General features: G+C 42.7%; 1 protein-coding gene across 2 annotated transcripts; it reads left to right on the plus strand.

Annotated features, from left to right (window-relative positions):
* Positions 1–9,515: 9,515 nt before the first annotated feature.
* LOC127342807 (uncharacterized) lies at positions 9,516–13,532 on the plus strand. 2 transcript variants are annotated; one of them, XR_007876889.2, is made up of 4 exons: positions 9,516–9,899; positions 11,149–11,372; positions 13,143–13,249; positions 13,328–13,532. XR_007876889.2 is itself a non-coding variant. In XM_051368818.1 (3 exons), the coding sequence occupies exons 1-3, from the start codon at positions 9,676–9,678 to the stop codon at positions 13,148–13,150; spliced, it is 456 nt and encodes a 151-aa protein (XP_051224778.1). In that variant the 5' UTR covers positions 9,516–9,675; the 3' UTR covers positions 13,151–13,532. The 2 variants fall into 2 exon arrangements, 1 of the variants encoding a protein (XP_051224778.1); XM_051368818.1 differs by having other exon boundaries at positions 13,143–13,532.
* The last annotated feature ends 298 nt before the right edge of the window (positions 13,533–13,830 follow it).

Below are 13,830 nucleotides of genomic sequence, written 5' to 3' on the forward strand. Positions count from 1 at the left end.
CTTGATCTCCCCGGCAACGGCGCCAGAAATTTGCTTGATGCGTGTGGTTGGCACGTCCGTTGGGAACCCCAAGAGGAAGGTGTGATGCGCACAGCGGCAAGTTTCCCTCAGTAAGAAACCAATGTTTAATCGGACCAGTAGGAGTCAAGAAGCACGTTGAAGGTTGATGGCGGCGAGATGTAGTGCGGCGCAACACCAGTGATTCCGGCGCCAACGTGGAACCTGCACAACACAACCAAAGTACTTTGCCCCAACGAAACAGTGAGGTTGTCAATCTCACCGGCTTGCTGTAACAAAGAGTTAACCGTATTGTGTGGAAGATGATTGTTTGCAGAAAACAAGAGAACAAGTATTGGCGAAGAGATTGTATTTCAAGAAAGAGAATTGGACCGGGGTCCACAGTTCACTAGAGGTGTCTCTCCCATAAGACGAACAAAGCATGTTGGGTGAACAAATTACAGCTTGGGCAATTGACAAATAAAGAGAGCATGACCATGCACATACATATAATGATGAGTATAGTGAGATTTAATTGGGAATTACGACAAAGTACATAGACCGTCATCCAATCCGCATCTATGCCTAAAAGGTCCACCTTCAAAGTTATCATCCGAACCCCCTCCAGTATTAAGTTGCAAACAACAGAGACAATTGCATTAAGTATGGTGCGTAATGTAACTAGTGACTACATCCTTGAACATAGCACTAATGTTTTATCCCTAGTGGCAACAAGACAACACAACCTTAGAACTTTCTCACATCGTCCTGTGTCAATGCAGGCATGAACCCACTATCGAGCATAAGTACTCCCTCTTGGAGTTACAAGCATCTACTTGGCCAGAGCATCTACTAGTAACGGAGAGCATGCAAGATCATAAACAACACATAGCATAACTTTGATAATCAACATAACAAGTATTCTCTATTCATCGGATCCCAACAAACGCAACATATAGAATTACAGATAGATGATCTTGATCATGTTAGGCAGCTCACAAGATCCGACAATGATAGCACAATGGGGAGAAGACAACCATCTAGCTACTGCTATGGACCCATAGTCCAGGGGTAGACTACTCACACATCACACCGGAGGCGACCATGGCGGCGTAGAGTCCTCGGGGAGATGATTCCCCTCTCCGGCAGGGTGCCGGAGGCGATCTCCTGGATCCCCCGAGATGGGATCGGCGGCGGCGGCGTCTCTGGAAGGTTTTCCGTATCGTGGCTCTCGGTACTGGGGGTTTCGTCACGGAGACTTTTTATAGGCGGAAGGGCAGGTCAAGAGGCGGCACGGGGGCCCCACACCACAGGGCCGCGCGGCCAAGGGGGGGGGGGGGGCGCCGCCCTAGGGTGTGGCCCCTCCGTGGCCCCTCTTCGTCTCTCCTTCGGACTTCTGGAAGCTTCGTGAGAAAATAGGCCCCTGGGCTTTGATTTCGTCCAATTCCGAGAATATTTCCTTACTAGGATTTCTGAAACCAAAAACAGCAGAAAACAAAGAATCGGCACTTCGGCATCTTGTTAATAGGTTAGTTCCAGAAAATGCACGAATATGACATAAAGTGTGCATATAACATGTAGATAACATCAATAATGTGGCATGGAACATAAGAAATTATCGATACGTCGGAGACGTATCAAGACACCACCTCTAGTTGTTACTTCATAAGCATGTTTCTCTTTAGAATTATTCCCTAACAAGTCATTTTGCACTTTAATGAGTTGATCAATTTGAGTTTGAATCATTTGAAAATGTTTAACAAGCATCTTAACATCATTGGAGGTTCTCTCCACAATATCATGCAATTCACTAATAGCTTGAGAATTTTCCATTAAATGATTCTCTACTCTCATATTAAAATTTTCTTGCTTAACAATATAATTATCAAACTCATCTAAGCATTGTGCAGGAAGTTTCAAATACGGAATATCTTCCCTAGTAAAGCGTTGAAGGGAGTTTACCTCAATCATGGATGAAGGGGGAATTATCTCACATATATCTTCAATAGGAGGTAGATTCTTCACATCTTCAGATTTAATACCTTTCTCCTTGAGAGACTTCTTGGCTTCCCTCATATCTTCATCATTCAATTTAATTAAACCCCGCTTCTTCAATATTAGAGTTGGAGTCGGTTCAGGCGTAGTCCAATCATCATGATTCCGGCTTATTTTAGCCAATAATTCTTCAAATATTGCCCTGGAGTTCTTTTCCCGAAAACACAACCAGCACAACTATCCAGGTATGCCCTAGACTCAATGGTTAGTCCACTATAAAATATATCAAGTAAATCATGCTTTTCCAAATCATGCTCGTGTCGAGCTCTAATAAGAGAGCAGAATCTCGACCAAGCCTCGTGCAATTTCTCTTCATCTCCCCGATTAAAATTATAAATTCTCTCGCAAAGCAATATGTTGAGCACTAGCAGGAAAGTATTTGCGGAAGAAAACATCAAGCAATTCTTTCGGACTTTTAATAGAATTAGGTGGCAAATTATTATACCAAGTTTTAGCGTCATCCTTTAATGAGAATGGAAATATTTTAGCAACAAAGTAAGTACGCATCTTAACATCATCGAAAACAAGCTACTAAGAGTAGATAGCTCACCATGTGTTCAACAAAGCACTTTCTTTTTCAGTACCACAAAAGGGTGTTTTCTCAACAATAGCTATATGAGATAGATCAAGAGAAAAATCATAATCTTTATCCCTAATGTTTATAGGAGATGTGGCAAACTTAGGATCAGAGACAGTTTATATCTAACAAGCATGTTCTGCAAGCAACTTTTTAATTTTTCTTGCATCAGTAGTAGCATTGCATTTTTCAATAAAATCATCATTAAGCTCCACATAATCTTCCTCAGGATCATCACTAAAATAACCAAGTTCAGGTGAACTAACAGGGTGTAGTAGCATTAGGAGTTTCAGTATTTTCAATTTGTCTAGACCTAGCAATTGTAGCATCTAGAAAAGATCCCAATGAACCACTATCATCAAGCACGGCAGTAAACATTATCAATATTATGAGAGTGTTCAGATTCAGCAGATGTACCCGCATGCGAAGCATGTGGCGGTGAAACAAGTTTATCAATCACAGATGGTGAATCAAGAGCAGCAGAGGTATTCAGAATTGTACTTTTTCTTGTAGTGGATGGTAATATGGCGATCTTAGTATCGCGAGGTTTACCCATGATGGAGAATTTGCAGCGAACAATATTAATCCAAGTGAACTTCCAAATAAAGCTATGCTCCCCGGCAACGGCGCCAGAAAATAGTCTTGATGACCCACAAGTATAGGGGATCGCAACAGTCTTCGAGGGAAGTAAAACCCAATTTATTGATTCGACACAAGGGGAGACAAAGAACACTTGGAAGCCTTAACAACGGAGTTGTCAATTCAGCTTGCACTGGAAACAGACTTGCTCGCAAGGGTTTATCAATAGTAACAGTTTTATAGCAGTAGATAGTGAAATAACAAAGCAACAGAGTAACAGAGACAAAGAGTAGTGATTTTAGTAAACAGCAGGATTAAAATACCGTAGGCACGGGGACGGATGACGGGCGTTGCATGGATGAGAGAAACTCATGTAACAATCATAGCAGGGCATTTGCAGATAATAATAAAACGGTGTCCAAGTACAAAGCAATCAATAGGCATGTGTTCCATATATAGTCGTGCGCGCTCGCAATGAGAAACTTGCACAACATCTTTTGTCCTACCAGCCGGTGGCATGGCCTCAAGGGAAACTATCGGATATTAAGGTACTCCTTTTAATAGAGTACCGGAGCAAAGCATTAACACTCCGTGAACACATGTGATCCTCACATCGCTACCATTCCCTCCGGTTGTCCCAATTCTTGTCACTTCGGGGCCATTGGTTCGGACGACGACATGTGTATACAACTTATAGGTAAGACCATAAACAATGAATATCATGATGAAACAATAACATGTTCAGATCTGAGATCATGGCACTCGGGCCCTAGTGACAAGCATTAAGCATAACAAGTTGCAACAATATCATCAAAGTACCAACTACGGACACTAGGCACTATGCCCTAACAATCTTATGCTATTACATGACCACTCTCATCCAATCCCGACCATCCCCTTCGGCCTACCGCGGGGGAATTACTCACACATGGATGGGGGAAACATGGCTGGTTGATGTAGAGGCGTTGGCGGTGATGGCGGCGGTGATCTCCTCCAATTCCCCGTCCCGGCGGAGTGCCGTAACGAGACTTCGGCTCCCGCGACGGAGTTTCGCGATGTGGCGGCGTTCTGGAGGGTTTCTGGCGACTTCGACTTCTTCCCGTGCGTTTTTAGGTCGAGGCCGATAAATAGTCCGAAGGAGGGCGTCGGAGGCCGGCCGAGGGGGCCACACCACAGGGCCGCGCGGGCCCCCCCTGGGCCGCGCCGCCCTATGGTGTGGGCCCCTCGGGCCTCCACTTCAATTGCCCTTACGGCTCCGTTAGTTTCTGGGAAAATAGGGCCTTCGCATAAATTCCGAGGGTTTTCCCGAAAGTTGGATTTCTGCACAAAAACGAGACACCAGAGTTCTGCTGAAAACAGCGTTAGTCCGTGTTAGTTGCATCCAAAACACACAAATTAGAGGCAAAACAATAGCAAAAGTGTTCGGGAAAGTAGATACGTTTTGGACGTATCAGGCCTTCCAGCGGGGAGGCGGCCCGGAGGAGATCCCGGTCGGGCCGGGGAGGTAGCCGGGCCAAGCCGGCGCCTGGGCCGGATGGCACCCGGTCCGGTTGGCGCCCGGACCTGGCCGGGTGGGCCGGCGCAAGGCTTGGCAGGCCGGGCGGCCGGCCGGCTGCCTCTCCTCTTTTTCTTTTCTTTTTCCTTTTTATATTTTCTCCTTTTCCTTTTTCTTTAATAACTATTGCTCCCGAACTCCGATTGACATGAAACCAATTTCGTTTGGAAGATAACGACAAATGCTATCCTATAAAAAGTGCAAACTCAAGAATCTGTAGAAGGGAATTTAATCATGAATATAAAAGGTAGAACCTTATATCATGAATAACCGGTAAAATTACCCAACCTCGAAAACGCCATAGAAGATGCATGCGAACTCCGTTTTCGATGAACTTGGGCTTGTTGTAAAGCTAGCAACAAGCTCAAGAACCTCACATAGAGAAACACCAAGAAGCAATAAGGATATGCAAAGTATGCAAAGGATTGAGCTCCCTAAAACGATGTGATCAAGTTACTCAACCGAAAGCCCCTCTTAATAGTGCGGCTATCTATTCTATAATCCGGTCTCCCAATATCCACCTTGAGACCGGTAAAAGGAAAACCTAGCAAGGCCATACCTATGCATTGTGCATACCGCTTGATCTTGATGATAACTCTTCAAGCTTCACTCAAGCCGGAATGCCTCACTTGACCAATGTTGCTTCGTGAAGACTCACAAATGCTCCCCCATACACTATGATGGGAAAGCTCCATTGATGCACATCTTCAAATGTCCATTATCACCAAATGGACGGAAAGCTTCAAGCATGTGATTCACTCAAGATGCTCATCTTGAACTTGCCCAACTCGACCTTGTATCGATGGTCTTGATGCCAATACACAAGGTATACCTTTATCTTTATGGCATCCATACTTGAATCCAACACATGGAGTACAAGTAGCACCTATGGAATATTCCTTCATATAAACTCAATGAAAATATTAGTACATAGGGGTTGTCATTAATTACCAAAACCACACATAGGGGCAATGAACCCTTACAGTGAGCCTTCGTGGCGTTGGGGAATCTTCCATGGGACCTCCACCCCTCCAAACGTGACGTACCTTCTTGTAAAGGAAGGGAACACAAGAATACATCCTCGTCTCCGCGTGCCTCGGTTATTTTTATACTCGAGCTTACTTTCCGTGTGATAGCCATCGTGCTTGAAGTACATATATCTTGCTATCACTTGTGCTATATATATCTTGTGCCTATCTTGCTTAGCTCTAGTTGTTATTATTGCACTTAGTCAAGCCTAACATATTTAGGATTTGTGGTTGTAAAATAAACGTTAGTTTAATTCGCATTCTTACAAGCCAATTTCGTAAAAGTTTTTAAAACGCATATTCACCCCCCCTCTAGGCGACATCTCGTGCTTTAATTCTCCAAAAGAAACTGATAGCAAGGCATTTTTTTTTTCTGGCACTTGTTTACTAGCGTGATCGGTAACCTCGACAAGGCGTTCAATTTCCGAATCATGTGAAATCCATATTATATGTCATGACCGATTACCATCAAGTTATAACCTATCATAAGTGGTTTCCACCACGGTGCAGGATGGGGAGATGTTACAACACTTCATTTGTTACACTAAAATTATGTAACATAACAGAAATTCAATTCGCCTCCCGGGTGCGTATGCTCCCTCTACTAAAAAATCATATTTTGAAATGTTGAAAAATTTGGAAAAAAATTCTACATGTACATCTTCATAATATACGTGCGTTCGTCAAGTTTCACGAAAAACTAATATTTTGTGTGGTCTATATAAAAAAGAGAAAGTTTATCTAGTGAAAAGCATTATTTTTAGCACTGAATTTTGTCTTTTTACACACGTCACATGATAAGTCGACTTTTTATGAAACAACTTTGTGAGCACGTAGCACGTGAAGATGTACGTGCGAACTTTTAGTTTCAATTTTTAAATTTTTAAAAATGTATGTAAGATGCATTTCGAAATATTGAGAGTATATGGACCCATGTTCCAAAACACCGCTCCCGTGTCATCAACTATCTCCAACAATCTTTCATCTCTTATTTTCTCGTCTTTCCGTTGTCCTCCCTTTCACCATTGGTTGTATTTTTCCTGTTCTTCTCACCTCTCAACTATACTTCTGCAGAAGCACCAACCACTACTAGGAAAAGACCTATAGATGAAAATAGCACTACCGATGCACCAGCAAATTCATGCGCCGGTGGCAAATAGTGTCGGCGCACCTATATGCCGCCGCGCTTGCGATGGTGTCTTACTGCCGGTGCACAAGCAAAAAATATGCGCCGGCGATAAAGTTCGAAGACGACCAGACCAGATAAAAAATCGAGCCCCTTACCGTCGGCGCACCACCATGTTGGTGCGCCGGTGGTAAGTTGCCTACCACCGGCGCTGCAGCATGATGGTGCGCCGGCAGTAAGAGCTGCCATGATTTTCCCTCCCCACCCACCCCCCCCGTGGACTGCCATTTCAATTGAAAAAAATAAAATAAAATGATAGAAAATTCGAAAAATTAAATCCTTTGAACTGCCAATGTATTATGTAATCTAGCTTTCATGAAAATTTGAAAAAATGAATTTCGATATATTATGCAAAATGGCGCCATTTTTCGGTAAAACGGGATTTCTGGTTGCATACGACCTCCGATGAAAAACTTTTTTTATATCAAAATCTATCTACGCGAAATTTTCTATCCGAATTCAACCACCTACGGTCGTTTGGACAAAAAATGGATTCGTCAATTAGAAAACAGAAACATGACTTTTTTGAGATTTAAGATTTGGGTGAAAAAAAAGAAAAAATGCCCCCGGCGCACCACCCTACTTGGTGCGCCGGCGGTAACCTAGACTATATAGTCAAGCCGACCCTCCTCCCTCTTATCCTTCCTTACTTTTCCCCTTTTCCTCTTTCCCTCCTCCTCTTCTCCTCACCGACGCCCTCCTCGTCGTCCTCCTACTCCGGTGACCTTCTCGTCCTCCTACTCCGGTGACCTCCTCCTCCTCCTCCTCCTCCGGTAACCTCCTCCACCTTCGGCCTTCTCCTTCTCCTTCTCCTCCTCCTCCTCCTCCTCCTCCTCCTCCTCCTCCTCCTCCTCCTCCTCCTCCACCTCCAGCCATCTCCTCCTCCTCCTCCTCCTCCTCCTCCTAAACCACCACCTCCGGCCCTCATTCTCCTCCTCCTCCTCCTCCTCCTCCTCCTCCTCCTACTCCTACACTGGCGCGGCAACGACAACAAGGCGGCGTATGGCCACTGTTTTCGAGGACGAACCCGAGATAGATGAACCCGAGCTAGATCTAGATCTAGATCTATATCTAGATTTGATTTTTTTTGTTTTCTTGTATAACTTACCGCCGGCGCACTAGACAGGTGTGCCGGCAATAACGCGAGTTACCGCCGGCGCACCAACTGGTGCGTCGGCAATAAGCCATTATCACCGATCTGTTTCCACCGGCGGGCTATACTGCGTCGGCAATAGCCCGTTTTGGTGCGCCGGCAATAAGCCTTTTCCTAGTAGTGAACATCTTTTCCCCCCGATGTTCTGGTTCTACTTGAACTATCATATATAGTGAATCAATCAAGACTTTTATGCTTGAGTCATAACAGTCTGATTTTTGCTATCCCGGCTTGATCCAATGTGATTCTCTTTTGTACGATCACATAATGGAGACCTGTGCAAATTATTATAATGATCTAGTGGTAGTAGATTAGTTAACGTTTAACATTTTGCTTGTTTGACTCTCGGCATAGAAGTAACTCATAGAGATATTATATGGGTCCTAGGGAAATAGCCACATCCGCTTGTAGTAAGTTTATGTTCTTTATCATCTGCTAGAATCGCTAACGTTGTTGGTAGGTCATCACTCATAGTCGTTGGTACTATGGAACTGAGAGTGCATGGATATCGATATTTTTTCTTTCATTTTCTCTTGTTTTTCATCTTTAAGGGACATGTAATCCACCTTTTGTTTTGCAGAATCTTCAATCACCCTACTGTGTAAGGACTTACAACGGTTGAGCTAATTTTTTAATCTCGTATTCATTCCTATAATCTCAAATACGGCTCTATGTGAGACGTGTCTCTCCAATGTTTCAAAATGTTCATATGATCCATAAGTTAAACTAATTTAAGTTTAACCAGGTTTATAGAAAAATATATGAACATTTGGAACATAAATTTTGTTAGATTCTCATACAATATATTTTGAGCATCAATTTTTTATTAGATTCATCATACAATATATTTTTCATACCAAATAGACTTGATGTTATAAATATTGACAACTTTTTTTTTGTTATATATGGTCAAACTTGAAGAAGTTCAACTTAGAAAAAAAATACTAAAATTTCAATTATTATGAAATAGAGGAGTAGCGTGCAATTGCAATTATATGCCCTGGCGAAGGGAGAGAAAAAACATCAACGCTGTTCGGCGATCCTAAATCAATTCAAGGGTATTCGTAAAAAACCAATTTCAATGTTCCGAATTATTAAACATGTTGATCATTTCCTATGTAATGAGAAAAGTTAAACATTTGAGACGAAGTTGTTCGAACTAACAATTATTGACATCTAAAAGGAAAATCGATTGGTACTCATCCACACACACACAGACACCGACACACGCCGCTGCACTAACCTTTTTTATTACTCTGCAGCATTAACTGAACTAATTAATCCTGTTTAGCAGCTCAATCTTGTCGGAGCCCTGGACCCACGCTCCAGAGAGAGAACGGGTCCCCAAAATTTCCAGCCAAAGAAAACACAGCATATTCCGCCTGTTCCAGCAGTAGACAGAAGCGACCTAACATCCAGCCGCGAGAAAGAGATCCCGCCGAATCCCCCAAACCCAACCACCGCCTCTCCGGCGACCCCAGATCTCGTCTGCGGCGGCGGCGGGGCCGGAGGTCGGAGGGCGGAGGGCGGGGGTTGGAGGCGAAGATGTTCTATGGGGCGATGGTGTGGGATCCGTGGCTGATCGTGGCGCAGATCGTCTGCCTGCAGTGCCTCTACTACCTCGGCCTCGGCACCTTCATGGCGCTCCTCGTCGGCACCCGCGTCCCGCGCCTCACGCTCCTCTACCTCTTCGACTTCGCCATCCTCACGCCGCGCACAACCACCGGCTGGTGCGCCATCGCCTCCTTCATCCTCGCCGCCATCGCAGGGTACGGTAACGACATTCCCGTCCCTCCTTCCGCGCCGGCAAACCAACGCTTGGTTCGTCCAAGCTACGACCTACTTGTGCGAGTTTTAGCAGCGCGGGGTTTCTTCTCTAGGAGTCAAGGCACGGAATAGGCCGACTGGACCCCTTCGCTTGTTGTGGTGCTAATTGTTAGTGCTAACAAGAGCAATGGATGTAGGTGTTAATTGCTTCTAGTTCCAAATGCGTCGAGTTGAAATTGCCAGTTCAACTGCGTCTATGTTTCCAGATCTGTTCGTTTGAGGCAGGTATTCTTATTCTAAGCTGCTAAATGTGCGAAATGTAGTAGCCGTTTCGTGAACCCCACTAGTTAGGCGACTCCAGCTTTCCTGGTATGTCTAGGCTGGAGAGGAGTCTGGTTGTATGCCTGTACTTGCTATAGCTGTGATGTATTCGAATTATAGAGCTAATTCTGCTATGTAGCATAGAAGAGAGGTGATATCGGCTTACTACTTTTGTATGATACAGAAGGTTTATGGAGAGTGTCATTGATCGCGTAGGATCTAGGCGCCCAATTATGACTGGAAGGAAGACCTTCGTAGTGTTCTCACCAGTAGACAGACCAGTAATTATTTAGTGGAAGGAATTCCACTTATAATCCTGTAAGATTTCGCAATCACTTTCTGTCTTCATTCTCCAAATCAACCAAGAAGAGTCTAATCTCTAGTGCATACTCTGGAGCCAGGTATTCTAATTGCAGCCAGATAGGAGAGTTAATCAACTCCCTATCATTTATCAGAGAAGGAAAAAATTACATCCACATGCTACAATCTGCTAGGAAAGCGCTTACTGAAGTATCTGAACTTATGCAGAAGGACAAAAAGAATGAATCGGGTTTTGCTGCTTCAAGCCTTTTCGAAATGATATTTTTCTGCAGTTCACATTATTGCGTGTTTTGTTTTCCTGTATCTATCCTTGCAGGTAGGGTAAAAATTCTCAAGCGACCATACCTTGTTGTGGTTAGTGCTAGCATTAAGGATTAGACTTCTAGTTCCACACTGTACTTGTCATGAATAACTCGAGGAACCAAAACCATGCAACCTATGATAAGCCTGCCATTAAGCCTTTCACAAAGAATTTCTCCTTTTTTGCTACGAAGAGAAAAGACTTCATTGATGTTGCTTTAGCATTTTTCAGTTGTCTAATATTCCCTTAAATGATTTCTGCAACAAACGGCCCAGTGTTAACTTTGCAACGATCCTTTCCTTGGGCAGTGCTGGATTCATGCTTTATGTGATTGAGAGAGCCAAGAAGTGCCTGGACTTTGCAGCCACCCTCTACATCATTCATCTATTTATTTGCATCATTTATGGTGGATGGCCAGCTTCAGTTACATGGTGGGTTGTTAATATTGTTGGTTTGGCAATCATGTCTCTCCTTGGAGAGTACCTATGCATCAGGCGAGAGCTACAAGATATTCCAGTACGGATTCGTGCAAGTAAGCAACTCTATCCTAATGAGTTTGTCTTGTTTCATTTTCCTTATATGACTGTGTTTTTATGTATAAGGAGTCCTGTACAATTTGTTTCTTATGGATGTAGCCTTCTTGTGGAAGTCTGCTTACCCAAGGGTCTTGTGTTAGCTTGGATACTAGAGTGACTAAGTTGTTAATACATGCTGCTACCTAATGAACTTTGAAGCAATTGATGGCACATTCTATTGTTTCGACATGTCTGCAATTTTGTAATATCCAGATTCTTATGTTGCAGCCCTCATGCATGGTTTGAAAAAAAAAACTTGTGTTGCCACTTGGTACCTTGTTGTATCCATATCTGACCCTTATGAGTTTTGGTGGTCCTTAATTCCTTATGAGTCTTGAAGTTAACTATAGTTAGTATCAACTATACCTCCGAAAAGAAGAAAAAATAGTTAGTACCAACTGAAATCTTGTGTCATCATGAGTGCCCACAGTTTGATAGGTTTTTTTTGTGCTTTGTTCTCCACTTATGAGGGTCGCAGGGAGGTCAAAGTGAGCTAGCTCAACCAGAAAGATACAAATAAGTTTGAGCACATATATACAATTATACACATAATAATATGCTCTTTGTTTGGCTAATTTCTTCGGTGAGTCATGGATTACTCTTGACAGGGCTGGTGTGTTACAACTTACAACTCTTACGTGTCGTGTGGCTAAAAGTTATAAACTCAGAGCCAACTGTTGTTAACTAAATGAATAGATGGAAGAAGTGAAAATAATCATGGAAATACAACTAAATTCAACTTCAGTTCCAGTTACAAAAAATTCATGTGGTGTAGTCTGAGCAGATGGTAAAGTGTAAACTTAGTTCAAGCAGAGATATGAACCATTATTTTAATCTTTGCAAACTTAGATGAATGCTTTCTGCAAGTTTAGTCCCAAGTTCTTGTTCAGGCACTGGTTTTCATGTTTCATGGTGTAGTCTGAGCAGATGGTAAACCGTAAACTTAGTTCAAGCAGAGATATGCAATTATGCATCATGATTTTAATCTTTGCAAAGTTAGAAGAATGCTTGCTGCAAGTTTGGTCCAAGTTCTTGTTCAGTCACTGGTTACAGCATCGTGCTAACTCGATTCTGGCATCTAATAATGAAAGCTAGCATCTTGCTAACTCAATTCTACCAGATGAGGTCCAATAATGAAGTCAGTAGAACTATAGATCAAACTGGACCCACTGGGTACCGAAAATCTATGTAGCTGTTTTCACTTCTCAGCAGGTGGACTAAGAAAATTTCGAGGGCTCTGAGTTTTTTTTTACCGTGTACTAAAAAGACTTACTGGCCATTCTAGTTCAACTGTGGTAGGGTTGCATATGCTTCCAGACAAAAAATCATTGGGAACAACTGCAAATATGCATTTTTTTGCTGGCTCACAGCATTTTCTCGATTGAAATAGTATGGGAACATGTGGCACACAAATAAATTTATATTTGATCTGGCTTATTTAATTATCTTCCTGCCATTTTTAGTTTGACTAAGTTCCTGCCATTTATATTTGAAAATATATAGTTTCTTCAATGCTGTTTAGCAAACAACATTATCTGTTAATACTATGCCAGCACTGTTCTAGATTCCTCAACAAGAGAACAATGACATGGAGGTTTATGTAACAAACTTTTCATACCTGGAACTGAACTCAGTACATGTACAGGGTTACATTCCCTCTAATTGCTGGAAACAATCTTGTCCTGTCACAACATAGTAATCTGCTAATTATTTCATCCTTCCTTCAGGTGTTTAATCTCAGAGACTAAAAAAGGAGTATAGGCGGTTTCCAGCTGTTGTTACCCCAAAGGGATGCTTGTTAATATCTTTGCTTAGGAATACAGAGACCCGCGATGTATGCTTTGTTCTATGATTTACAAGCAATACTGTTGAATCCTGCAAATATTTAGTGATGCATGATCTCTTATTATAGCCACCAGAGATAATGGCATTGCAAGCAAGGCCTCTGAACCACCAGGGGAGTGGGATGACAGCTCAAGTTTATGGGATGTATGAAGTCTTGCCCCTTCTATGGATAGTGACAGAAAAAAGGTTGCTGATTGACAATTTGTATGACTAGATAACAATACCTTGAAATTGTTCTTTAGCGAGACTGATAATGCAAATTTTATCTCACAGTTTGATTCTTGTTAGCTGTATATTACAGACGCTATATAGTACCAGGTGTTTTCTCTTTCAGTTCTTGACAGTTGAATTTTGTCTAACCCTCGGACATGATTATTTAGAATTTCGACATTGCTTTATAATGCTTTTAGTTCATGTGCAGTAATGCTGCGTGTTCTGCATAGAGGATTTTTATTTTTGTGGAGTGATTTGCCTGAAGGATTTCAAAGTCTTCAACACCAGGTAACTGCAATTTCATTTGCACTCTACCCCTTTATATGATTTTCTTCCAGCGTCGTTCCACCCTGCTTT

The sequence above is a fragment of the Lolium perenne genome, chromosome 3, assembly GCF_019359855.2.
Source record: "Lolium perenne isolate Kyuss_39 chromosome 3, Kyuss_2.0, whole genome shotgun sequence".
Classification (NCBI taxonomy): Eukaryota; Viridiplantae; Streptophyta; class Magnoliopsida; order Poales; family Poaceae; genus Lolium; species Lolium perenne.

Excerpts from the sequence above, each read along its gene's own strand:
- LOC127342807 (XM_051368818.1), top strand. The coding sequence starts at position 9,676 with ATGTTCTATGGGGCGATGGTGTGGGATCCGTGGCTGATCGTGGCGCAG. Across the intron at positions 9,900-11,148 it reads ATCCTCGCCGCCATCGCAGG|TGCTGGATTCATGCTTTATG; the intron begins GTACGGTAACGA and ends TTCCTTGGGCAG.